General features: G+C 46.5%; 2 protein-coding genes across 6 annotated transcripts in view; one reads left to right on the top strand and one right to left on the bottom strand.

Moving 5' to 3' along the window:
- The window catches only part of LOC115640848 (zinc finger protein RFP-like), a 1,004,025-nt gene that overhangs the window by 734,451 nt on the left and 242,597 nt on the right, over nt 1-26,977 (bottom strand). The window lies entirely within an intron of this gene.
- On the top strand, nt 7,022-25,105 carry LOC115640798 (butyrophilin subfamily 1 member A1-like). Of its 5 annotated transcripts, none has more exons than XM_030543794.1 (10): nt 7,022-7,374; nt 7,985-8,047; nt 13,225-13,328; nt 16,135-16,482; nt 19,772-20,056; nt 21,683-21,787; nt 22,420-22,440; nt 22,637-22,657; nt 22,782-22,808; nt 24,218-25,105. In XM_030543794.1, the coding sequence occupies exons 3-10, from the start codon at nt 13,229-13,231 to the stop codon at nt 24,736-24,738; spliced, it is 1,428 nt and encodes a 475-aa protein (XP_030399654.1). In that variant the 5' UTR covers nt 7,022-7,374; nt 7,985-8,047; nt 13,225-13,228; the 3' UTR covers nt 24,739-25,105. The 5 variants fall into 5 exon arrangements, with proteins under 5 accessions (XP_030399654.1, XP_030399653.1, XP_030399655.1 ...); XM_030543793.1 differs by having other exon boundaries at nt 13,219-13,328; XM_030543795.1 differs by lacking the exon at nt 7,985-8,047.

Genomic DNA, 26,977 nt, shown 5'->3' with positions numbered 1-26,977 from the left:
GCCCCTGTGCCTTTGGGTTCCCTATTTATGCGATTTGCAAGAAGTGTTATCATTACTCAAGGTACCAAATATGTTTAAATGATATAAGTGCCTTGTAAAATCCCAAAGCAAGCTCATTTTCATTTCTCATATCATCTCATATACAGTATACACACATTTGTTATTAATTATGAGTTGAAATTATTATTATTTATTATTATATTATTATTATTAGCTAGGTTACTGTTTGGGGGGGGTTTAGTGTGGCAAAATGTGTGCTATTTTATGGGTTGAATGATTGAATGACATCATACCTCCCGCCCCCATTGTTCCTCACTAAGTCTGGGGGGGGTGTACGGAAGGCTTGGTCTCACTGAATAAAGTCTCCTGCTGCAGCAGCTCAGTAGGTTACATCAAAGAGAAGCTGCAGTGACTAGGCATTGGGATGCCTGTGCCTTTAGGAACCCAGCCCCGGAAAGCCGATGCTGAGAGGTTTTGTCTGTGAGAGGGGAAATAAAAAACCCCTCTGCTCCACCCATCCCTCTGCCCCTGCCAGGGCTAGGTTTAGGCCAATTCAACCAATTCCCCTGAATCGGGCCCTGCCCCTAAGAGGGCCCCGCACCCAAGCCCCAGTACGGCGTACTGGCAAGAGCCGGTGCGCTGTACCGGGATGGCCTGGCTTTCCCAGGAGGCAATTTAAAGGCTCTGGGGCTCCCAGCAGTGGCTGGAGCCCCAGGCCCTTTAAATTGCCACCAGAGCCCCACTGCTGGACCCCTGGGGTAGGGCTGCAGGGCTCTGAGGGATATTTAAAAAGTTCAGGGCTCCTGTTGTTTCTACCGCCCCAGCCCTTTAAATAGCCGCTGGAGCCCCACCACTTCCCCAGGGCTCCCTCAGCTATTTAAAGGGCTGGGGTGGTAGAAGCAGGGGAGCCCCAAGCCCTTTAAATAGCCCCCAGAGCCCTGGAGTAGTGGGGGGGAGGCTCCAGCTGCCTCTGCCGCCCCGGTCCTTTAAATAGCCCCCGAGCCCCAAGCTGTTGCTGCTACCCTGGTGGGGGAGGGAGGAGGAGCGGGCACTCACCATACAGGGTGGACTGTACTCCCTGTACCTGCACCCCCTGCCCTGCCTGCACCAGTTCCTGTCTGCAGCCAGCCCTGCACCCCCTGCCCGCAGCTGGCCCGCACCAGCCTCTGCCTGCAGCCAGCCCTGCACCCCTGCCCTGCCTCCAGCCCCACGCCAATCCCTGTCTCCAGTCAGCCCTTGCTCTGCCTCCAGCCAGCCCCATGTCCACTGGTGCCTGCAGTTCCCAGGGCAGTAACCCTGCACACCTGCTTCAATGAGGGGGGAAGGGAGCAGCTGAGACCCACACATGTGCACATGTGTGATCAGACAGCAAGTGTTAAAAATTGGGACAGGGGGTAGGCGGTAATAAGATTCTATATAAGAAAAAGACCCAAAAATCGGGACTGTCCCTATAAAATTGGGATATCTGGTCACCTAGCACACCCCCAGGGAATGGCCAGGAGCCACACATGTGAAATGGAGCTCATTTCTAGTTCAGGCCCATCTTTTTAAAAAAGAACTTTAGGTAGGGTTAACATACATCCGTATTTTCCTGGACATGTCAGGCTTTTTGGTTCTTAAATCACCATCCGGGAGGAAAATACGGACGTATGGTAACCCTATTGGTACAAAAAATACATACTGTGGCACATCCCTTAAATCAGAACTTTTTATAGGGAACTGGTTGCTAAGAAATGAAAGGCTTTTTTTTACATGTTTTTGTTTTTTAAGTCATCCCTGCTGGGGCCCCACCAAAAATATTCGAATTGGGCCCTGCACTTCCTAAAGCCGGCCCTGGCCCCTGCCTGTGCCGGGGTTTTACCCTCTGTCACCTTCTGGCAGCGCCTCACCCCTGGACTTAACTCCGGCTCCTTCCGCCCCCATCCCTGATTTTGCCCTTCAGCCCCTCTCCTAACCCTGCTTTTAGCTGCTTGACCTCCCTGACCAGTCAATTTTCGCCCCCTGCTCAGACCCTGGCCACCCCCCTGCTCCGATTCGCCCCCTTTGCCCCCTTTTAACCCTTGTAAAAAGCCACAAGCAGAATCTTATCCCTAGTAAGGGCCAGGTGAAGGGCAGTGGCTTCAGCAGATGTTACTGAGCATGCTCAGTTTGTGTGTGACTACTGAGTGCACCTAAATAGCAAATTCCTACAGAGCGCAGGAAAAGCTGAAAGGTTTCACTCCAAACATTCGATTTTTCCTTTTATCGCTAACAATTAAAACAGCCCCCAGGCCTGGCGCCCCCCAGCCTGGCACCCAGGCAGTCGCCTCGGCTACGTGCCCCTAAATCCGGCCCTGGTCCCCATGTCACTTATCGAGGCTGCAGCACCAGTTCCCACGGAGCGGGAGGGTTTGAGACCCGACCTGTCACCGTTACTTGTGTTACACTGGTAGCTGAATTGACGGGGCCAAGCCCCACTCCCTGCCTGGGCCTTCCACACGCTTCAAATCTGAAAGTTCAGAAGTAGGGGAAGTGAAAGTAACAGTCCGTTGGTTGGGGCAGAGCAAAATCCACTTAAAGTAGCAGCACCCCCCAGGGCCCGAGGTGGTGGGGAGGGGCCTGGCAGGGGCAGTTTGCTGGGTGAGCCAGTGCAGGGGTGTCAATGCCCCCTCAAGCTTCTGTTCCTGCCCCCCAGGGATCGCTGGGTTCTCAGTAATTCCCCTGCCAGAGCCCTGTCCGGCTGGGGACATAACGCAGCAGTAGCAAAAAGCACCAGTCAGTTCCCCCCCACCCCCCATGCCACCTCTCTGGGTGGAGGCAGAATGAGGAAGGTGGAAGGGGAGGGGGGATGCTGCCAGGGAAAGGGAACTGAAATCCGGAGTGGCTGAGTGGGAAAGGCGGGGCAGGGGGCAGGGGGTGGCAGGAAGCAACAGCTGATCAATGGGGGCGGGGGGGATCAGAACGCACTGAATGTGACTCAGGCACCGGCCGGCTGGAGCTGGCTCGGCTCCTGTAGGCGCTGAGGGGAGCAGAGCCAGGGGAGGGCACCAGCTCTAGGACTCACAACCTCCCCTCCCCCCCCCTCCGGGAGCAGAGCTGGGACAAGAAGGGGCTGTTGGTGCAGAGTCACTTTCCTGCCCGACCCCGCCACTTTCCTCTGGGCCTCTCTCCTGCCAGAGGCGGCAGCTTTGCATAATTTTTGGTGGTGCCCAGAATGGGTCCAAGTGCCCCCACTTCCTCTCCCTGCCTAAGGCTCTGGGAGGGAGTTTGGGTGCAGGCTCTGGGATGAGGCAGGGGGTTGGGGTGCAGGAGGGGTCAGTGGGTCGCCGCTTAACTCAGGCAGCGCCAGCTCCTGAAAGCGACCCACACACCCCTCTGGCAGTGGCTCAGAGTGGGGGCAAAATGTGCCCCCCTCCCACCCCTCCGAGGCTAAAGCGATGTGCTGGCCACTTCCTGGAGAGGCGCAGCAGGAAGCCACCTTAGCCTGTGTCTACACTGCCACTTTCAGCACTAAATCTTTAGTCGTTCAGGGGAGTGAAAAAACATACCCCTGAGCGACAAAAGTTTTAGCATGAAAAGCGCCAGTATAAGCAGCGCTTTATCTCCAGGTGGTTATTTTTTATTGCCGGGAGAGCTCTGTAACATGGGCAGTCCCGCTGTGCTGCCCGTGGTGGTGGTGGCGGCAGCTGGGGGCCCCCAGGCCCTTTTAAATCACCCAGGGGCAGCAGGAGGGGCTGGGAGGCCTGCGGCGGTGGCAGGTGGGGCCGGAGGAGAGAGCTGGCCCTGAACATTGGTGGAGCCAGGCCCTCGGGCCCTGAATATTCATGGAGGCCAGGCACTATGGGCCCATAGAACTCGCCGCCCTGCTCCCCTCAGCTTCAGGCTCAGGAGCTGGTGTCAGCAGAGCCCGGGGCTGCCCCAGCGGGTGGTTCCAGCCATCATAAAAAGTCCCCCCCACCCCCCGATCTCGGAGGGAATTTTAATGGCCAAATCTGAATTTCAGTAACGTCTCTGGGGGCTCAGGACCAGTGCTGAAGGCAGCAGGGTCCCACCACTGCTGTAATCAGCAGGAAGCAGGTCCCCACTTTTTGGATGCTAAAGTTCAAAGTGGGAAAAAGACCTCTACGGCCAGGCACTTCAGGTGTCCTGGGCCGACGCAACCACTAGGCGACCTAGGTGGTCGCCTAGGGCACCAGGGAGGGGGGGAAGCAGCATTTTGGCGACAGCTTCTCTGTCTTCCATCCTTGGCGCCGCCTGGGGCACAAAAAAGCTGGCGCCGCTCCTGTCCCTGTCCCTGCTGCTCTGCTGCTCCTTCCCTCTGCCTTGGAACTGCTCTTGGGAGCCTCCTGCTTTCTTTGCAGAGGGAGAGAGGCCAGTACTGATGTCAGGGTGTCCACCCCCCCCCCCGTACCCCAGCTCCCCAGAGTGGGGTGGGGGATCACAAGACAGGGCTCAGAACAGACAGAGCTTGCTGGTAGCTGCTGTTGTGTCTGAACATGCGATCTACTTAAAAGGGGAGCTTTTAAGAGTATTTAAGTGGAGTCAGTGTATTTAAAGAGGCAATGTGCATTCTTTTACACACACACACACACACACACACACACACACACACACACACACACACACACACACACAGTCTTTCACATTCACCTCCCAATACAAACTTATATTATTGTTGTTACTTCTTGATACTTCTTTCAAGGTGTGTTATTTTATTTTTTTTGACCAGACTTATGCATTTCATAATTTTTATTTATCTTATGCTTAAATTTAATTCTTTGAGTAGTGAGTTCTAAAATGCCCAACCTGTCCTGGCTGGACTAATTATCCCTATGGTAACTTTTAAAAAATATATATTATATCTAGGTTTTTTGTTTCTACACACATCCGTACATTACTTCAATATGGTGCACATAACAATATTCATTCCGCACATGGATGGAAATAATTATAGGGATCATTGACCCTAACCTCACTGACATCAGTGTTGTCACTCCTGATTTACACCAGGTACCTCAGAGCAGAGTCTGCCTCACACTGTTTAAAATGACCCTGAACTGTCGGCCTGCGTCGACCCTGGAAATCCTTTAACCTTCTGAATGACCCACACTCCAACCAGTGCAGAGACCCCCTGCTGCTATTGCTGATGCCCCTGTACAAACCTGCTGGGCTGGGCAGGGGCACCTACCAGGAGCCTCTCACTCTCCCTGCCCCCCTTGGATTTCAGTCCTAGGGGCTCTTCTCTCTCCTCCCGCAGATGCTGCAGGCAGCTCAGGATTTGCTCCTGCAAACACACACAATGGCTCTAGTGGCTGGTTTGGGTGCATTGGTTTGTGCCCAGCGATAACTTCATCACTGAGCAGAGTGAGGCTGTGGGAGCAGGTCCCCCTTCTCCAACCCACTGAAAAATTGACCCAGCTCCAAGGTAAGTGCAGGCAAAGCTGCTGAGTCTGTCGCAGTCCCATCTCTGCACCATCATCTCCAGGAACGTGGCTGTTTGCCTGTCAGAGTCTGGTGCTTTTGAACAGCTCTGGAATAGTCGCTGGGAGGACTCCTTTAGTGTGGCAGCCCCCTTAGGGTCACAATCTTTCACTTGGCTTCTCCACCTCCTGGGTCCAAACCTAAGCGCCTTCGGCACCCCTACCTCACACAGTGAGCTGCCTTTGGCGAGTCCACCTGGGTTGGATACCTGGGGGAGACTTGTACCCCCAAAGGGAGCCATGCACCCCAATTCCTTACTCTTATGCTGTTAAAGCAGAAGGGTTTATTAGATGTCTGGAACACAGCTCAGACAGTGCTTAAGTTAACACAGACAACAGAAAGGTAAAGCATGGTCCACCTGGGTCTGTCCCAGAGCCCTCTGACCCCTCTGTAATCCCAGTTTAGAAGCTTCTCTCCTGCCTCCGGCAGCCCCACCTGGCCCCACCCCAGTCCTTTGTCCTCCAGCTGGTCACACCCAGCTTTCTTCCTAAGGAGAATGGGGACCATCCACGGTCATTTGTTCTTTGGTGCCAAATGTCCAGGCAATTGGAGTGGCGATTGTCTTCTGGGACTCTCCCTGGGCACGGGGCCCCAGGCAGGTAGGAGTCAGTCTGAGCTGTATCTCTGGGTCTCTGCAAGAAGTAAACATCCTTTGCCCCCCCTTCTCCTCCCCAGGCCAGAAAGCTGTAGCCTGGCTTGGGAGGGGCAGCAGCAGCAGCAGCAGCCTGCTCCCTGCCCAGGCTCAGCTTCTGGGCACAGGAGCCCCTCTGAGCATGCTGGAGAGAATGGGGGTGGCTCTGGCTCACATGGCCACTGTCCCAGAAGCTGAGCTTGGGCAGGGGGCAGCCTGAATCCTGCATTGCACCAGACAGCGTGGCTAGAAGCAGCTCTGACCCTGCCCCTTCTTGTCCCCTCCTGGGCCTGTGTAGCGTAAGAAACTGCTCAGACTTCACTCCTTTCGGTGAGATAGTCACTTAAAATGTCAATTATTTCAGTTTAGCAAGTTGCACAGCTAATTCTGTCTATGAAATAGCTGCAGAGTTTTCTCATTGCTTCTCCTTGCACTGTTTAAAAGAAAACTTTTGTGTTCCCAACGTATCAATCTGCTTCCTTCTTGCAACTTTTGCCAAGATGGAAAGCAAAAATAACGCTGTAACTGGATAAATTGGAGTCATTTCACCGGTTGTGTAGGGAGATTATAGCCTTCTCCTAAAGGAAGAGCTACAGCCCTGCTAAGCTGGAAGAGTCTGTCCCAGCAGACTCAAGCATCCCAAGTGATCTGAAGCCGGAATGCTATTGAAGAGAGTGTGCTTCCTGCTTTTCTGTGGACTGTAGTAAATTGAATGGCCAAACAAACTAACGAACAAAGGCAGAGACAGCACAGCTGCTCCTGGCACCTGGGACCCACGGGGCTGTGTCTGCTGCTGGCTCGTGCGCTGCAAGGGGGGCTGCAGAGCTTAGTTCTCCTGGGGGCTGTGGGACAGGGTCCTGCCACGGCAGAAGAAATAAAGCAGCCTTCCCTAGACAACTTCGGCAGAGGATTGTAGAGAACGGCCATGGGGCTGGGTGTCTTGGGCCTCCTGAGTGCTGGGGTCTGCAGGCTTGGCAGGGCCCCCCTCCAGCACAGCAGGGCTGTGGCTGTTTCTTTAAGAGAAACCGCCAATCTGGTCACATGATCGCGGGTGTGCCTTTACTTTCGCTTTCCATCTCTGCTTGTGCTGCAAGAGGATTGCAATGCAGATGTTTCTTTTCCAAAGAGCGAGGAAAAGCTGAGAGTTGCAGCTATGTGGTAGCCAGGGAATTAGCCCTGCAATGTGATAAACTGAAATAGTCACAGTGTAAATCATCGCATCAAAACGTGTGGAGTTTGATCACACCCTGGAGATTGTAAAACTGCTCAGAAGGACCAATCAGGTAGGTTAATTTTGCTTCAAAATGTCTCCTTATATCCCTCATGTATACCGCTTATTGCTCCGCCAGATCGTAAATAACACAAAAGATTAGATAATCCTGTGTCATTTCTTTTACTCATTATGGAAACACCGCATTACAAGGACATTCCCAGTGATTGACATTCCAGGGCTTTTCAGATTATTGTCCTAGCAGAGTAACTCGAGATTTGTGCGGCAGGTTGCATTAGTCATTTGTTTCTTTTGAGGGTGTTTCATTCAAGAACACTGGGCCCGATCTTGTTCTCAGTGACATCCCAGGGAGATTTGTAACAAATAACTTCCTGTATTGAGAATACCGGGCGAGATTTACTGTGCCACTCCCGGCTGTTCTGCCTTTCTGCCTTTCTGCCTGTTAACGTTAAAGTTTTCCACCTCAGACTGTGGGGCTGAATCCTTTTGTTTCTGATCCTTTCAAGGGGAAAAAGAAAAAATTATTTCCACAATCAAAACAGAAAATTGCATCCTGTTGTCCTGAAACGAAGGAGAATTAAGCATGTGCCTAAAGCGATCATGAGCTCAAGGGTACTGCTGAATAGGGATTTCATGACATATATTTATTTATTGGTTGACAGATCATCTATTGTGTGAACAGTCATTGGAGGGAAGATTTCCTGAGGAAATCTATAGGACTAAAGGTAGTATAAAAATTAATTTAAAACACATTTACAACAATAATTCACTTTTGTTTTAAAATTTTAATAGATGTTTTCATTGTTAATCAAATATTTTTGAAACAAAATTCTTTTTTCCCCAACCATTCTTATTCTTCTTTTAGCAAGACTAGGGGAGGGGTCAATAAAATGTTTTGATTCGATTTGATTAGAATTCCTATTTTGAATCAATTTGAAATATATATTCTCATTTAGCATCATTTCGTTGAAAAATCAGAAACATTCCAGTAATAGGAAAATTCATTCTTAATGTTTTTTTCTAAAAGTCATTTTCTAATGAAAAAATCATTTTGTTTAAACGTTTTTGAACTGCAGCCACTGGGAGCTGCGGGCGGCTGTGTAAATGTAAACAAACTGTGCCGCGGCCCCTCCAGTGGGTTACCCTGACGGGTCATGTGTGATCGGCATGTTGCCAACCACTGGTCTAACCTGTTCTTAAAAATCTGTAGTGATGGAGATTTCACAACCTCCCTAGGCAATTTATTCCAGTGCTTAACCACCCTGGCAGTTAGGAAGTTTTTCCTAACATCCATCCTAAACGGCCCTTGCTGCAATTTAAGCCATTGCTTCTTGGGCCATTCTTATCCCTCCTCCTTCTAACAACCTTTTATGTACTTGAAAACGGTTATCATATCCCCTCTCAGGCTTCTTTTTTCCGGACTAAACAAATCCAGTTTTTTACAATCTTCCTCATAGGTCATGTTTTCCAGACCTTTAATCATTTTTGTTGCTCTTCTCTGGACTGTCTCCTATTTGTCCACCTCCTGCCTGAAATATGGCACCCAGAACTGAACACAATACTCCAGTTGAGGCCTAATCAGCGTGTAGTAGAGTGGAAGAATTACTTCTTTTGTCTGCTTACGACACTCCTGCTAATACAGCCCAGAATGATGTTTGCTTTTTTTGGAATGGTGTTATACTGTTGACTCACGTTTAGCTTGTGATCCACGATGACCCTCAGATCCCTTTCCACAGTACTCCTTCCTGGGCAGTCATTTCCCATTTTGTATGTATGCAACTGATTGTTCTTTCCTAAGTGGAGTACTTTGTATTGAATTTCATCCTATTTACTTCAGGCCATTTCTCCAGATCATATTGAATTTTAATCCTACCCTCCAAAGCACTTGCAACCCCTCCCAGCTTGGTATCATCCGCAAACTTTTGTAAGTATACTCTCTATGCCATTATCTAAATCATTGATGAAGATATTGAACAGAACTGAATCCAGAACTGATTCCTGTGGGACCCCATTCATTATGCCCTTCCCCCATGACTGAGAACCACTGATAACTACTCTCTGGGAATGGTTTTCTAACCAGTTTTCGCCCACCTTATAGTAGCTCCATCTAGGTTGCATTTCCCTAGTTTCTTTATTAGAAGGTCATGCGAGATGGTTTCAAAAGCTTTACTAAAGTCAAGATATACCACGTCGACCACTTCCCCCCCATTCATAAGGCTTGTTACTCTGTCAAAGAAAGCTATCAGGTTGGTTTGACATGATTTGTTTTTGACAAATTCATGCTGACTGTTACTTATCACCTTACTATCTTCTAGATGTTTGCAAACTGATTGCTTAATTATTTGCTCCATTATCTTTCCTGGTACAGGAATTAAGCTGACTGGTCTGTAATTCCCCGGGTTGTCCTTATTTCCCTTTTTACAGATTGGCACTATATTTCCCCTTCTCCAGTCTTCTGGAATCTCTCCCATCTTCCATGATTTTTTAGAGATAATTGCTAATGGCTCAGATATCGCTTCAGTTAGCTCCTTGAGTATTCTAGGATGCATTTTATCAGGTCCTGGTGGCTTGAAGACATCTAATTTGTCTAAGTAAATTTTAACTTTTTCTTTCCTTATTTTGCTTCTGATCCTAACTCATTTTCACTGGCATTCACTATGTTGGACGTCCAGTCTCCACCAACTTTCTTGGTGAAAACCAAAACAAAGAAAGCATTAAGTTCCTCTGCCATTTCCACATTTTCTGTAATTGTTTCCCCCCCAAGGAGTAATGGGCCTACCATGTCCTTAGTCTTCCTCTTGCTTCTACTATACTTGCACAATGTTTTCTTCTTATCCTTGATGTCTCTAGCTAGTTTGATCTCATTTTGTGCCTTAGCCTTTCTAATTTTCTCCCAACACACTTGTGTTATTTGTTTATATTCATCTTTTGTAATTTGACCTAGTTTCCACTTTTTGTAGGACTTTTTTGATTTTTTTTTTTTTTTTTTTAGATCACTGAAAATCTCCTGGCTAGGCCAGAGTGGTCTCTTGCCATACTTCCTATCTTTCCTATGCAGTGGTTTAGTTTGCTCCTGTGCCCTTAATAATGGCTCTTTGAAAAGTTGCCCATTGTCTTCAGTTGTTTTTCCCCTTAGACTTATTTCCCATGGGATGTCTCCTACCAACTCCTTGAGTTTGCTAAAGTCTGCCTTCTTGAAATCCATTGTCTTTATTTTGTTGGTCTCCCTCCTACCATTCCTTAGAATTATGAACTATCATTTCATGATCACTTCCACCCAAGCTGCCTTCCACTTTCACATTTTCAACCTGTTCCTCCCTATTTGTCAAAATCAAATCTAAAACAGCCTCTCCCTTAGTAGCTTTCTCCACCTTCTGAAATAAAAAAAATTGTCTCCAATACATTCCAAGAACTTGTTGGATAATCTGTGCCCTGCTGTGTTATTTTCCCAACAGATGTCTGAGTAGTACTTTGTAGTACCCTGTACTTTGGATGATTTTGTTAGTTGTGTAATAAAAGTCTCATCCCCCTATTCTTCATGGTAGGTGGTCTGTAGTAAACCCCTACCATGACATGACCCTTGTTTTTTACCTCTTTTATCCTTACCGAGATACTTTCAACAGGTCTGTATCCTATTTCCATCTCAACCTCAGTTCAAGTATGTACATTTTTAATATATAAAGTAACACTTCCTCCCTTTTTATCCCTGCCTGTCCTTCCTGAGCAAGCTGTTCCCTTCTATACCAATATTCCAGTCATGTGTATTATCCCACTAAGTCTCTGTGATGCCATCTATGTCATAATTGGGTTTATTTACTAGCACTTCAGGTTCTTCCTGCTTATTATCCATACTTCTTGCATTAGTATACAGACATCTGAGATACTGGTTTGATTCTGCCCTCCCATTAGTTCTGTCTTGTCTCTCCCTTATCCCTGCTATAACAGCCCATGCTTTCTCCAAATACCGACCCTTCTCCCAGGTCTCCATATGTTGGGCTTACCTGTGGGCTTTGGTCACCTGCCCCCTTTGAACCTAGTTTAACCCCCCCCCTCACTAGTTTAGCCAGTCTGTATCCAAATATGCTCTTCCCCTTCCTTGATAGGTGAATCCCATCTCTGTTTAGCAGTCCTTCTTCCTGGAACAGCATCCCATGGTCAAGGAAGTCAAAGCCCTCCTAGCAACACCATCTTTGCAGCCATGCATTCACCTCCAAGGTGCATCTGTCTCTGCCTGGGTCCCTACCCTTGACTGGAAGGATCTAAGAGAGCACCACCTATGCTCCCAACTCTTTCACCCTTACTCCAGGAGCTCTGTTGTCAGTTCTGATCTGCTGAGGGTCATACCTCGCAGTATCATTAGTGCCCACATGGATGAGTAGCATGGGGTAGTAGTCAGTAGTAGGTCATATGATCCTTGACAATCCCTCCTTAAGATCTAGAATATGGGCCCCTGGCAGGCAACATACCTCCTGGATACCATGTCAGGGCAATAAATGGATGCCTTCATCCGCCTCAGAAAAGACCCACCAACCTCCACTACCCTACATTTCCTCCTGTGAACAGTAGCTTCGATTCTCCCAGCCTTGGGGGTGCATGGCTTCTCCTCCTCCTCCTCCACCTTTGGAGTGATTCCTCATCACTCATTGCCAGGGCAGCATATCAGTTTTCTATCTCCATGGTGTGTGGGTTGGGAGTAGGGGTGGAGAACTGCCTGCTGCCAGGAGTAACCAGCAGCCAGTATCATCCCTGTATCAGAGCCATATCCTCCTCCCCTGGTGGTGTGACAGCAGTCCTCTGTAGCTGGATAGCTTCCTCAACCTTGGATGTCTCCATGTGAATACATTTGAGGAATTTCTTGTGGGCTCAGATGCTCCTCAGCCTAGCCACCTCCTCCTGTAGCTCTCCCACTTACTTCCTGAGAGATTTCACCAGCAGGCACCTCTCACACTGGCTTTCTGTGAGTGGGAAAAGCAGGCCACAGTCTGCGCAAATCCACACCAGGATCTGGGTACAGGCATCCATGGTTGTCTATCTGGATACAGGTGCAGGTGAAGGAGACAGGAGCAGCACTGGCACTGGCAATGTGGCCCTTCCTACCTATAGCAATTATATTACATTTCTCTTCCAGAAACTCCCCCTCAGACTCCCCTGTTCACTAGCTCCCCTGGGTCGCTTAGCCTCTGGCTTTTAAGGCCTTCTCTCCTACATCAGCCCTACCCCCTCGTTAATCACATAGGGAGAGGGTGATCACAGGATTGACTGAGGCTGATCAAAGATGATCAAGGATGATCCAAGGAACAAAGTCACCCCAAAGTTAGTACTTGCACCTTGTTCGTTCAGCAGGGGGATTTCCTTCTCCCCTTCTCAAAATCCCCTGTTTGCAGTTCCCTGTTCACTAGCTCCTCTTGGTTGCTTAGCCTCTGGCTTTTAAGGCCTTCTCCCCTAGGTCAGCCCTACCCGCTCGTTAGGAGATGAGGTGGTGGGTTATCGGTATGTTGGAAGGTGTTAATGGCAACCATCAGCTGGTTCTTTATCTATAGACAATTGGATACCTGGTTAAAACTGATGGCTCTTGTAAACAGAAACTAGGGGCCCATGTATGCCCCATTTCTTCTGTCTGGTTTTCTGATTTTTTCCTAAAGGTAAGAGGATTCTGCCCACTGGGGTCTAGCGTGTTCCATTAAATGCTGGAATTCATCAGCTGCAGCATTGAAAAGTTATTGTGTGACACAGAAATGCAATTAAGTTGCGTGAAAGGCCTTCTTTTGCTTCGCCAATAATGTATCCTGTTCATAAATTTCCATTTTCTCTGTATCCAGGTTGTCTTAAATCATTGCAATTATGTTACATTCAATACACTGTTTTTCTTTTTTTTTCTCCTGTCATCTGGATCAAGTAACAGTGAGATGAAAGTTCTCTCAATCTGCCACAGCTCCAGAGCCAGATCCCCTCTACCTGATTTTATCATTTTCTTCATTACGTTTTATGTTCACAAGCTGGAATCAGGTAGGAATGTCCATGGCTTCTGCTGTTTCTTACAGGATTGATTGATTAGTTTTGATTTATAAAATTTCCCTGTTTCACTAGCTCATTCAAAAGTGAACAAAAATTAGCACAAATCCCCAAGTGTATCAACACCAGGAAAATATAAATAACAGTTGTTATGAACTGTGTGAAAGTTTGTTATGGGTTGAGTTAAAATCTCATTCAAACTGATGTGTGACTGCACGTTTCACTTAAGATAGTTGTAAGAAGCAATAAAAGGGGCCACACCTAAAACAAGGCTTAATAGAGTCTGCCCAGAGAGTAGCACCATCGGTATGAGGGGTGAAAGGACAAGGGCAGGGAGGAATCCTCTGGGTATTGCGACTAGATGGGGTGTGAGAGCGCGAACACACAGAACTGAGAACAGACAAGGAGAGAGAGAGAGGAGACAACAAATGAGCAAGGAAGTCAAGCAGGAGCCTGTGAGTACAGTGCAACCCTGGGAAAAGCTAGAGAGAGAACTTCTTGGTCTGTTGGTTAGGGAGGGTTGGGACTATAAGCTGCGAAACTGTTCCTTTTGTTCTTAGTTCCGCCTGCATTTGGAAAAGCAGGACTTGGTACATTCCTTTTCCATGAAGGAGATTGCATCAAAGAGAGTACAGGCTATGCCAATTTCTTGGGACATGTCTATACTACAAAATTATGTCCACCTAACGTATGTAGGCATACTTGTGTTTGTCTACGCTTTGATCCTTGTATTGGCTGTGTGCATCCTCACCAGGAGTGCTTGTGTCAATTGTACTGTCAGTGTGGGGCACTGTGAGAAGGCTCCTGAGAGCTGGAAGCAGTCAGTGTAAGCAATGCAGTGTCTACACTGACACTGTGCTGACCCAACAACATCACCTTGACTCTGTGCCACTTGAGGTGGAGTTATTAAGTCAGTGTAGCAGGGATGATACGTCAGAAGGAGCAAAACTGAAGTGTAGCACTTCCATAGTTAGCCTAACATAAGCTGCCTTGCAGTGGCCTAACTCTGTAATATAGACCCGATGTACATCCAACAGGAACATCCCTGGGGCTCCAAAATTTGGCTAGCTGATGAGGTTGAAATGAGGTAACATTGAAATGTCTCCCCATGATTTCAGGATTAATAACTCTTCAGCCACTGTCAGGCTGTCTGGAGTGACTCACGGCCATGAATGCCTTCCTCAGGGCAGACTGTCAAACAAGGCAGGTGCCCCAAGCTAGCGGTGTGGCCTATAATTAATTTCACCAAGTCAATAACAAATGTGAACTCCTGGATCACTACACCAGTCTTACTAGGGAGTCACAGAAAGTCACCTTAGGTTCTCCAGCCTATCTTGTCTCCCAGACAAAATGGACTTGGTGATAAATGGTCACTTACACAAAAAATCACACACTGGTTGCTTCCAGTCCCAAGAGACCAGTCACTTACTCCAGATGAATTGGTACACTAGATCTTACACCAAAGACAATGCCTGAAGCCAATACTGTAATAAATTACAAAAGGCTTATTAACTAGGAAAAAGAAATGAACTATTCACAGGTTAAAAAAGGCAAACATATATACAAATGAATTACCATCTAAAATCCTAAGAGTGATAGAGTTGTAGAGATCTGCCCATTCAAAGTCTTTTTCAGGGTGGACCCAGGAGAACCCCTGGGGATCTCTGGCTTCAGCTTGGTTTCTCTAGCCCTGTGAGAGTTCAAAGAGCAAAGAGACAAAAAATCTTCATGTCAGCTACATATTTCCCTCTTCCCACTTTCCAAGCAATGGGACAAGGCCTCCTTCACATACTTCTCCATGGGTGGATGAGGCAATTAACAAAACTTTTGTCTTATAATGGCCCATATAAATGTTGATCTCCTGGATGGATTGGAGAGGGCTTGAGGGAGGGGCGGGAAATATTATTCCTGTGCCTGGGTTTACAGATTCAGAGCAAACATTCTCAAAGTTCTAAAGCAAAATTTATGTATTTTCTTGTAGCCTGGAATAGAGGAGATGTTACAACTGAGGTCAATAAATGCAGCAACTTACCAGCATTTCATAGAGTCCAAACACTAAATACATTCTTATACGACTATTAGCAGTTATGTGCAAAACTAACATACAGGTGAACTGGTCACGTCACGAGCTACAAGTTTGTCAGTTCTTAGCTAATACTTGCAGTCTTGGTAAGAGCTGGCACCTGGTCTGCCAGAGTCACAACCACCACATCCCATCCATCCAGGTTCTTAATATGATCCTTCTTGTGTGTCCTCCTTAACACACCCATTTTCTTCTCAAACATCTAATCAGCTTGGACTGTTCCATAGGAACCAGGGAGCAAAGGAGTTCTAGTATTGAAGACTTCACTGAAGTTCTCCTGCCACCTCCCTATCTCCCATTTAAAAACTGAGGGGATGGGAGGGAAGTATTGGTTCAAATACCCAAGCTGAGTTCACAGAGCTCGAGTGCAAAGTACACCCTGTGAGCAGCACGTCAAGCAAGCGGTTGACTGTAGGAAACCTTCTCCTCTTCCTCTCCATAGATGCCAGTTAAACAGGCTCTGAATGAAGTGGGGGTCCTGGGGAAAGGCTAGTAAGATCATGTAACTGAAGACTGTATCGTACACACAGGTGGACAGAAATAGAGCAGCACAAGCAACCTTAAATCTGTCGGTTATGGTTATTCAAATGCATTGTTTGTTGTAAAATTCATATATAAATTTGGGACATATCCCAGTCAATAACAGAGCACTGCAATAGATGCACAGAAAATGTAATATATTTATTTATCTCTTCTGTACCCTGGTGCATTTTACAGCCCGGTTCACAGTGATTGGACCTGATCACCCTGTCACCGCCATCATGGGGGAGGACATTATTTTACCCTGTCACCTGTCCCCCAAGATGAGTGCTGAGAATATGGAAGTGAGATGGTTCCGATCTGAGTTCACTTCATTTGTGCACCTCTATCAGCATGGAAAGGATGAGTATGGGCAGCAGATGCCAGAATATCATGGAAGGACAGAGCTTTTGAAAGCTGGTATCGTGGATGGGAATGTTGCCTTGGGAATTGTCAATATCAGACTTTCTGATGAGGGACAGTACCGCTGTTTTGTTCAAGATGGTGTCTTTCATGAAGAAGCTGTATTGGAACTGAAGGTAGCAGGTCAGTAACATGTGTCTGTTGTCTCTTTTTAGATGGCTCTTAGACCCAGACCCAAAAAAGCACTTGGGCACCTAACGCCCCACTTCAGTCCAAAATTTAGGTGCCCCTGAGATCCTCAAAATAGTCATTGAATTAAATAGTCATTAGGCCAGAGAGAGAGAGATAGAGACTGTAGTCCAGTGGTTAAGGAGGTAGGTGGGAGGCCCAGGGGCCAGTCCTCCTGCTAATTAATCTTTGATTATTTATCCAATCTGGACAAATAAATAAACAGCCATTGGAGGAAGGTGGCTGGACTAGGGTTTTCCCAGCTCCCATGGGTGTACCGTAACCACTGGACTACAGTCTCTTTCTCTCTCTGGCCCAATGACTATTTAAATATTTATAAATAATAGAAAAGTTATTGGGCCAGAGAGAGAGGCAAGCTTTTTCTAGGTTATTATCCTTAACTTTAATTGAAAATGTTTTCGTATGAACAGATAAACATGTTCATTTTGTTGGATTGAGATTCACTTACTCAGCAGGTGGGGCTAACAAATCTTTAAGGCAAAACACTCAGCAAGTAGCGATCAATTACTCACAGGCGGGAAGCTTGTTGGGATGATCTCATCAGTCACCTCCAACAATGGACAATATAGCTTCAACTTCCCTTTATTAACCAAGCTTATTTATAGCTCTTTGTTATGTTATATGCATGTATTAGTCTGATAAATGGGGGTGGGGGGGAGTAGCTCCTTTTTATGGACACCCAGCCAGCCAGTAACTATAAAATCCCTCCCCCCAGTTCTGCTTATGCTGTTAAAAGTTATCAGAACAAATTCTGAAAATCCACAGCAGTGTTCTGTCAGGCCTAAAGATGACTTTGCTCCCAAAACATGCCATTCTTTGCTGCAGGTATCAGTTGATCTGCTATTGGTCTCAGCTACAACAGTAGGGAAAAGAGCACATTACCACACCTCAGTTGCATTAAAAACAAAAAAATCTTTATTGACTGTTAGTATTTGCATCAAGACACATTGCACCAGCTCTAGTACCTGTGATTATAAAAAGTGCTGTAGCTGAATCACAGCTTTTGGACTTGAAAAACAATTAGAACACAAGAATGGCCAGACTGGGTCAGACCAAAGGTCTGTCTAGCCCAGTATCCTGTCTTCTGACAGTGTCAAATGCCGGTGCCCCAGAGGGAATGAATAGAACCAGTAATCATCAAGTGATCTATCGCCTGTTGCCCATTCCTAGCTTCTGGCAAACAGAATTAATTCATGGAAGCCCTATGATCTGTGTTAGATAGAACATCAGACCAGATGATCACAGTGGTCCCATCTGGCCTTAACATCTATGACTCTCTGAAAGCAAAACCTTTCAAGTGTAGAAGTCCAGAGTATATGGAGACCCAAACCAGATTAGAACTGAAAGAAGAGATCTCTTATTCTGGAACAGCGTCACATAAACAAACAAGAAGCCTCCATCTTGAAAAAATTCTTCACACCACGGCCCCTGGAGCATGCTCAGTACCATAGTTGCCAACTCTGTGGGTGCTCCAGGTCTTAAAACTTTTACAGGTTTTATGCTCCTGGGAGAATAGACTGAGAATAGGAACGGTTAACTAACAGTAGGAACATTAACAATGTTACAGTGCAGGCAGGCTGCTACATTTCTGCCTCAGAGAATGAGATCAATTAACTATCAATAGCACAATTAACAATGTGGGGTTTTTTTGTTTTTGTTTTTTACATCAAGAATAGTGTTTTATTTCAAGCATTGAAACAGTTTTTCAGGAATGCACACAGCAAACTCTTATCCTGTCATACCTTATCCCTTCTCAACCAAAAACTGACTGAATTTTGTTTCAGTCCAACTCCTATTGTTTGCTATAAAATGAGTATCCAAGCAATTTAAGGGATAGCACTGGCTAATTGCATTTCCAACCCTGGCAAAACAGCTGATTGGTTCATTGCAATGAAGGAACATAGACAGGAAGGCTGCTACATTTCTGCCTCAGGGGACAGAGCCTGCCTCATGCCTAACAACGCAAAGCCTTATCCCTCCGCACTGGGCAAGCCGCAGTAGCAAGCAAGAGGGACAGAGTCTCTTTCATTTATTGGCACTCATGCATGCCCACAATCACCCCCTGATGGTGATTAATGTCTCCCATGCAGGCACGCACACCCAGCCCCCCCTCGCCCCACTGTGGTTATAATGGCACATGACAACTTTAACTAGTTCATCAAAAGATTTGACACGGGGCTTTTCCAGGGCCACCAAACTATAGGTTTTTGCTCCACAAATGCTCAATAAAATGTCGTGTTTCTTTTTATCATCCTCTATATCATTTGTGATGAAGTACTGAGAGAGTCAGTCTGTGAGTACTGAATCCAGTCCTCCTGATATACATTATACTCTTTCATTTTTTCCATATGCAACTATTTTTTCTTTACAATAAAAAAAAATGGTTTTCACTTACTCATGCAGTGTGTAGAACTTGCTGCCTCTTGTTTTGATTTTATCTTCATCACCTATGTAGGATTCAGAATCATAGAAATGTAGGGCCGGAAGGGGTCTCGAAGTCATTGAGTCCAGTCCCCTTACGCTGACACAGGACCAAGTAAATCTAGACTATCCCTGATAAGTTCGTCTAAAAAAAGCCTCCACTGACAGAGATTCCACAATCTCCCTTGGAAGCCTGTTCCAGAGTTTAACTATCCTTGCAGTCAGAAAGCTTTTCCTAATATCGAACCTCAGTCTCCCTTGCTGCAGATTAAGCCCATTACTCCTTGTCCTGCCTTCAGTGGACATGGAAACCCAAAAAAGATTAGAACTGGAAAAGGAGATCTTTTATTCTGGTACGCATTCACAGTGACAACTAACCAAGCCTCCCTCCTGAGAAACTTCTTCACATGCCCCACAATTCCCTGGAGCATGCTTAAGGTGTCTCACAGTAAATAGCTACCTCATATTGGCCACCCGGAGGTAATAAGCATAACAAACATGCCTCCAACTTTATAAAATCAGAAATCAAGGGGAAAATCTCTTGCATTCCTTGCCCCCTTCACATCACCTACAACACAGCTGATAACACGCTCCAACATTCTGTAAGGCTTTCACTTCCATCGCTGAAGACCCAGTGCTGCAGCACGGTTAAGCAAAGGTTTAACAAGTGCTGAAATCCCATTGAAGACACATTGCCATGAATATCAGCCATAAAGAAAGTGTATTCGATTGTTTTATTGAAAATATAAACTTTTATATGCTGGGCTGTATATTTATCTCATTTAACACGGATTCATTTTAGCTTCAGGCTCTGCACCTCACATTTCTGTTGAGGGTCACCAGGATGGAGGGATCCGAGTGGTGTGTCAGTCGGCCGGATGGTACCCGGAGCCCAAGGTGCTGTGGAGAAATCTCAAAGGGCAGCCTTTGTCTTCATCAACTAAAACCAAATCTGAAGAGGAATATGGTCTCTTTGAAATAAGAAATTCTATCATTATAACAGAAAATTCAAACAAGAATTTGTCCTGTGCTATAAGGAACACCCACCTGAACCAAGAAAAAGAATCAGTAACATTTTATATATCAGGTCAGTTACCACCAAAACCACACACTATAATATCGAAAAGGAAGAAATCAGATTGTTAACTAATAACAACAGTTAAAATATTTCCTCACAAAAAGCTATATTAAGATAAAGTTTAGGTTGAGAGCACACTTTAGGATAAAAGGCATTCCAGGGAATATTGTTATGATCTCAAAAACAAGCGTTTTAAACCCAGTAGAGTCAAGGTTAAGATTAAATGTAAAAGAAATCCAATGCCCTGTAGTAATACTATATATGTATATTATTGTGATTCAAACATGATGGTTAGTGTTTGTAGACCTATATTACATTAAATGGATATTTGAAGTCACATTAGATTTTCATTTTCAAAGTTGCCACAGGCCAATGGTAAGGTGTATTGGGGGTCCTACTGATTGGTTGGACTTTCTGTCTCCTAGTGAACTGGTGGATCAAGGACTAGACTTCCTGCCCCAGTGAATATGCAGAGGGAGATGTGATATACTGTGAGCTCTTCAACACAGAGGAAATTTGTTGAGTCTCTGTTCATGGCAGGTCAGAAGCAAGGCAGGGCCATGAAAGTCTGGAGCCCCAGGAACAGTCATTTCAGTGTGTCACTCACTAAAAGGTCCACGTTTTAATGTAGAGTTTGATTTCTCACTCTTTAGCAGACTTCACAGGGACAGGGGTTGCCATAACAACAAAACCCTGTTGGCCTGAGCCAAAGCCCATTAAAAACGTCAATAGATTTAGATCAGTTCCTATGCCAGGAATTCCTGTGCTGAAGTGAAGAGTATTTGGATATTTATCTGCTCTTCCTTAATTATTGATTTCCTCTCTTAAAACCTCAGATTTTCTTTTACTATGAAATTCCCTGGTGTTACAAAAGGTTAAATTTTACTTATGTGTAAGTTTTCTGTTGGGAAATTTAATGATTAACTATAATTTCTCTTCCTACATGTTTTAATTGTAGTATTAATTTCATGAAAGGAAGGAAATACTTTTCCCTGAATTGGCTCCTGAGTTGGGTGATGGGGTCAGAAGCCCTGGTTATTCAACAAAATTAAGAACTTGTGTAAGGGAAGCAGAATTAAAATATAAACAAACCCACTACTAACTCTCTATATAATTATTCACACACATAGCCGTGTGCACGCACACACTGATTTTTCTTTTTTTAAGTATTTGAACAATGTGTTATTCCCTAACCCCATTCTTAGAAATCATGGAGCCATTTTGGCTGAAACTTTTTTTTAAAAAAAGTTCAGCCTGAGGCAGAGAACCAGCATGGATGTTTTCTCCCCATATAGTAAAGATTGGCAAAGTAATGAGCAAATGAAAAGAAGGCCCTATAATGGGAAGTGTCGAGCAACTCTAATAACAAGTGATGTGACTAGCTCCACCAAGAGAGAGAGAGAGGGAGGGAGGAGGGGATGAGGTGTAGGGTGATAGTATTTAGTATTTAATACATCATTTGGTAATTCCAAAAGAGAGTGAGCAGAACCTCTCTTTTCTGCCAATTTTTATATTGCAGGGAGGAAATTTTTCCACACGTATTTCACACAAATCCTGATGTGACACATTTTCCAACAATAAAAGTGTACTGTTTGTAATTACTATTCCCAAACTAATATGGGCTTTGTGTTTCAGATTCTTTTTTCCCAAGAGTATCTCCCTGGATGGTGGGTTGGAGTGTGACTTTTGTGATTTTGTTGGTGTTCATCAGCCTTACTCTTTTTCTGTTCAAATTAAAAGGTAAATCTCCAAAGGGGAAAATATAGTGTAATCAGACTGAGATTTTCTCCTTTGAAAAGACAGTTTAGACTTTTCTACATGAGAAAGTTACACCAGCTTATGGTGTGAATTTAAATAGATTTTTTTTAAAACGGAGTAAGCTCCTATGTGGACACATACCAGTTTAAGAAGAGCTTACTTCAGTTTAGTTTTAAAACTGTTTCTATTCATCTTAAGATACGCCTAAAACTAGGTTTCCACTAGTTTAACTAGATTTTCAATGGGGCCTGAGGGAGTTAGGTTCCCAACTCCCATTGGAATTCAATATGCTTTGGCTCTTAACTCCCCTAGGCTCCTATGAAAATCCCTGCCTTATGGGGTTTTTGATTGCCTGTGTGCTGTTTGTGACCATCTCTGTTCTAGGACAGGTCTATGTGTGTTAATAATCAAATTACACTTAGAAGGTACCCAGTTTCTGTGTCACTGATTTCTCTTCCACTGGGAACCCAACCTGCAAGTCCCTGGAGAGCTGCAGTGGCTTGGTAGAAAAGCAACATTATTATTACTTGAGAACTCATAATGAAAAGGTCCTTTTAAATCTGGAGTCACTGAAAAAGGCTCTAAATAACTGTATTTATGTTTTCTTTTTTTAGGGAAACATCTCAACATTATCAGTAAGTTCCATTTTTGCTCCTGGTAGAACCAGTGTTATGTTATGAAAGATTTTTGAATGACTGTGACCATGTCAACTTGAAAATCATAAGCAATACAACCAATACCAATTGCATTACTTGTTATTTCAGTAATTGGCAGGAAGCCACTACTGTACATGTGTTTTGAGTGAGACATTTTCTTTCTGTTATTATTTAGGTAAACTTCAAACAGAGCTAGGTAAGGGCATTTTTTGTTCTGTTTAGTTTCTCTATCTGATGCAGCCTATTCTATGATGATGAATCCTGTTGATGTTGCATTTGTCTGGCTTAATTCTCATCCCCACCTATGTGTTTGCTTCCAGAGTGGAGGAGATCCCTGGGTGATGCAGGTAATTAAAAATCATATTTAATCAATGGGGAATCCTGCTCCCTTCTGCTGTGCAAATAAACAAGGAGAGAACTATTATATTTCCCAGGTGGAAGAAGGGAGGGTGCTGAGGTTCAAAGGAGGGGGAGGAATGAACCATCCTCGCATGTCCTCCTTACACATTGCTCCCATAACTCTGGAAATGTCCCTGCTCCGAGTGACTGAACAGTTGTTGTTTCTTAGGATCCCTGCCCTAGTGTCAGGTAGAGGAACAAAAGTGCTGACCAGACACATGAGTTCAAACCAAGGAGTCCCTGTGATCAGTGCTCAGCTTGTGCTTCTTTTCTCTTCTCTCCATCCACAGGAGTCTCTCCTTTCTGCTTACTCTGCCAGATCCCAGCTTTCTGCTGTTTTTAACCATCTTATCCAGGGGTGGCTCCAGGCCCCAGCATGCCAAGCACGTGCTTGGGGCGGCATGCCGCGGGAGGCGCTCTGCTGGTTGCCGGGAGGGCAGCAGGCAGGCAGCCTTCGGCGGCAAGCCTGCAAAGGGTCCGCTGGTCCTGCGGCTCCAGTGGACCTTCCGCATGCAAGCCTGCAGAGGGTCCGCTGGTCCTGCGGCTTCGGTGGAGCCGTGGGACCAGCAGACCCTCTGCAGGCACGCCTGCGGGAGCTCCACCGGAGCCGCGGGACCGGCGACCAGCAGGGTGCCCCCCACGGCATGCCGCTGTGCTTGGGGCAGCAAAATGTCTAGAGCCGCCCCTGATCTTATCCACGTTCTCCTCCATGCATTCATTTATCTCAAACCCTCTTTCTTCTCTCTCCACCACTAACTCCCCTCTCTTGTAGAAGCCCCTTGCTCATAAATAAAAATCTTTGTTAGAAATGAAATCTAGAATGATAATTCTCTTTTGTCTGGCCCTGATGACTAGCTACAGAATTTTAATTAGGGAATCTATTGAATCATGTCATTATCAACAGATCTCAGATATGTGGCAGGATGGAGCAGGTGTCAGGGTGACATCAACAAGAGACATCCAAGCTCCAGGACTTTTAAATACGAAGGAGGGGAGGGCACATCAGAGAAAAGATCATTGTGACCATGTGAATGATGTGAGGGGAAATCTAGGACTTCCCTGTGATTCCAGGGTCTCTAATCCCCACTCTCGGGATAGATGGGTGCACAAGGGAAAGATCATGAGTCTTAGGACTGGGTCAGTAAGTCTTTATGTTCTGTCACTGACCTGTCTCTGACTGGGGAGTGAAATTCTCAAGCGAATGCTGAGATCTCAGAGCTGCTTCCCATTCAGAGCCAGGTAGGAAGGAGATTTCCTGGTTCACTGTCCAGCTGGGACAGATTCTGTCACTGATGTGATAAAACACTCTCCAAAGATGGAGTTGAGCCCCTAACGCTCTGATTCTCTCCCCCCCCAGCGAATGTGACTCTGGATCCAGACACGGCTCATCCAAAACTTGTACTGTCTGAGGATCGGAAAAGTGTGAGATGGGCAGACACATGGCAGGATCTGCCCAATGACGACAATCCTGAGAGATTTGACATTGAGCACTGTGTGCTGGGCTGCGAGGGGTTCACCTCAGGGAGACATTACTGGGAGGTGGAGGTGGGAGTTGGGCTACTTTGGGCTGTGGGGGTGGCCAGAGAGTCTGTGAGGAGGAAGGGAGGGATCAGCCTTAACCCTGAGGAGGGGATCTGGGCTGTGGATCAGAGGCAGGGCCAGTACCAGGTTCTCACCGCCCCTACAACCCCCCTGCTCCTGAGCCGGGCCCCCAGCAGGATCCGGGTTTGTCTGGACTGTGAACAGGGGCAGGTGACATTTATCGATGCTGGTAACGAGGCCCCGATCTTCACTTTCCCGCCGGGCTCTGTCCCTGGGGAGAGAATCCGACCTTGGCTCTGGCTGGGGATGGAAAGCCAGCTCAAACTGTGTCCCTGAGAGACGGGGGGTATATTCCACTGAGGACCCTGAAATCAGCCCGTCTAGTCTCACACATCCCAGTCTCTATGATCTTGGCATCATCCTGTCCACCCAGTTCTATGGTCTCTTAATTCTATATCCCATGGAAACTCCTCCCCCGTCCCTCCCTGCAGCACAGAGATTAATAAAACATCACTGAAGGTGAGACTGTCACTCATTCATTTCATATGTTACTTCCTTGACTTTGTTGCCATTTCAGTGTCATTAAAAAAATAGTTCCCCAAACCTGTGGGTCTGTTTTCCATTGGTGTGAGTATTGAAGCTGTTTCTTGAAGCTCCTTTTCCCTCTGATGGGTGTTCATGGTAAATAAAGCATGAAAGACTATTCTGATTTGTCCCGTTATAGTTTTCCAGCTGCAGTTATTGGGGGCGGAGTCGTAGGATTTGCTTCCCTACTTGGTTGTGTCCCCTCAGCACCAGCAAGCAATATAGTGGCATGTCCCCTCTCATGGGAGCTGGGGTTTTGCTGTGATCTGCTGCTATCCAGCCTATGCTCTGTCCCTTGTGCTGTCTGCAGCCATGTCAATCAGGAATTCCTCAGCTGGGCTCTGTGGAGAGGGGGCTGAATACATGGTGTTGAATTTCTTCAGAGGTGGCTAAGGATATATGAAATATATTGTTCACGTTTCTTCTGCCCATCAGCAATTGTTGTGGTGTCCAGGGCGGTGTTTATGGGATGGGGCCTGCTCCGAGAGATGGTCTCCAGGGAGTTGTCTACATTAGGGTGCAGCTTTCTCTCTCTCATTGTACAATCCGTGTGTAGACAAGGCAAGTGGTGGTTTCACCTCACGGTCAATGCTCATGAAGAATTCTGTGGGTTGGGGGACGTTTGGGAGGGTTATCGGTAACCTTGATTAGCTAAACTGAGGTGAAAGCATCACTTGCCTCATCTCCGCTGGGACTGTATAATGACATCACTGCCTCGTGTTTGGTGTTGCTTTGAAAAAAATACCCTTTCTCCTAGGGTGGCCATGAGCTAAAAGATGGGACCTAAAGGGAGACACCCCACTCTCGGCCAGGGCTGTGACTTTGTTTTCTGTGAGCTTCTAATGTAAATGACTGGGGGTGGGATCCATGAAGAGACTTAGGCGTTGCAACACCGCACGTCATTTTTAGGTGCCTAGAACATCACAAGAAGAACACTGCGACCCACAAAGCCTGGCTTAGGTGCCTAGTCTCCCGGCACGATGAACAGCGACAGCCAGGTGCCTCACAATGCCGCCCACAAGAGCCAGCACGCTAGGTGGGGAGCCATCTAAACTGCCCAGTGGGAGATGCTAACAACAGGGATATGTCCTAACCCCGGCCCCTCTCTCAAAGATAAGTGCCTAAGTCTGCACTGCTGGGGGGCACCTACCTCTGCTTAGCAATCCATGAATGGGAACCCACCTCCTGAGGCCTTTCTGGGAATGAGTGAGGCACCTGCTGTGCGGCACACGTGGGTGGGGGGAAAGGTGGGGATTGTTTTGGTGCTGCTAGCCACATCATAACTTTAAGCCAGTGATAGCACACTTGCCTGGGATGTTGGGGACCCAGGTGTAGTGCCCCCCTCTTTGCCACAGGGAGAGAAAGGTTTTAAACTGGGGTTACTCAGTTTCTATGTGGGTGCTGCGACCACTGAGCTATGGTACAGTCTGAGGGTGGGATTCTTCAGTCTCCTCTATTGCAGCTGGTCTACTCTGGGTAAATAATGGAGCGACTGGAGCTGGGGAACTGGCCCCAGGATTTCCCACCCCTCAGATGGGCTCCCTGACCACAGGACCCCAGAGTCTTTCTCACTTTCTGGCCAATGTCCATTTAAGCGTTTATTTGCAGTGGAACAGTCATGGCCAGAGAGAGAAAGAGAATGTCTCTGTAGTCCAGTGGTTGGGGCACCCACCTGAGCAGGGGGAGACCCTGGATCCAATCACTCTGTTCTCATCACTCTATCAGTATTTGTCCCAAGTGGAACACCTTTAATGGGAGAGGCTGAAGGATCCCAACACTTGGCTTTTCTCCCCCTTCCTCCCCCAATGCAACATCTGGAGGAATGTCTGAAGGGCAAAGACTTTGAATGGGGGAAGGGGGTCCCGGGCTGGAAGGCAATTCCAGCCTGTGTAGTGAGGATCTGTAGCCTGCTTGTACCATCTTTCAGGGCGAGACACTGCTTGACTGAAATCCTATTTAGTTTGTAGAATTCAGGCTGCAAATTTATTTT

The sequence above is a fragment of the Gopherus evgoodei genome, unplaced genomic scaffold, assembly GCF_007399415.2.
Source record: "Gopherus evgoodei ecotype Sinaloan lineage unplaced genomic scaffold, rGopEvg1_v1.p scaffold_32_arrow_ctg1, whole genome shotgun sequence".
Classification (NCBI taxonomy): domain Eukaryota; kingdom Metazoa; phylum Chordata; order Testudines; family Testudinidae; genus Gopherus; species Gopherus evgoodei.
Note: the sequence above shows the minus strand (reverse complement) of the source record. Positions and strands in the feature narration are given on the sequence as shown.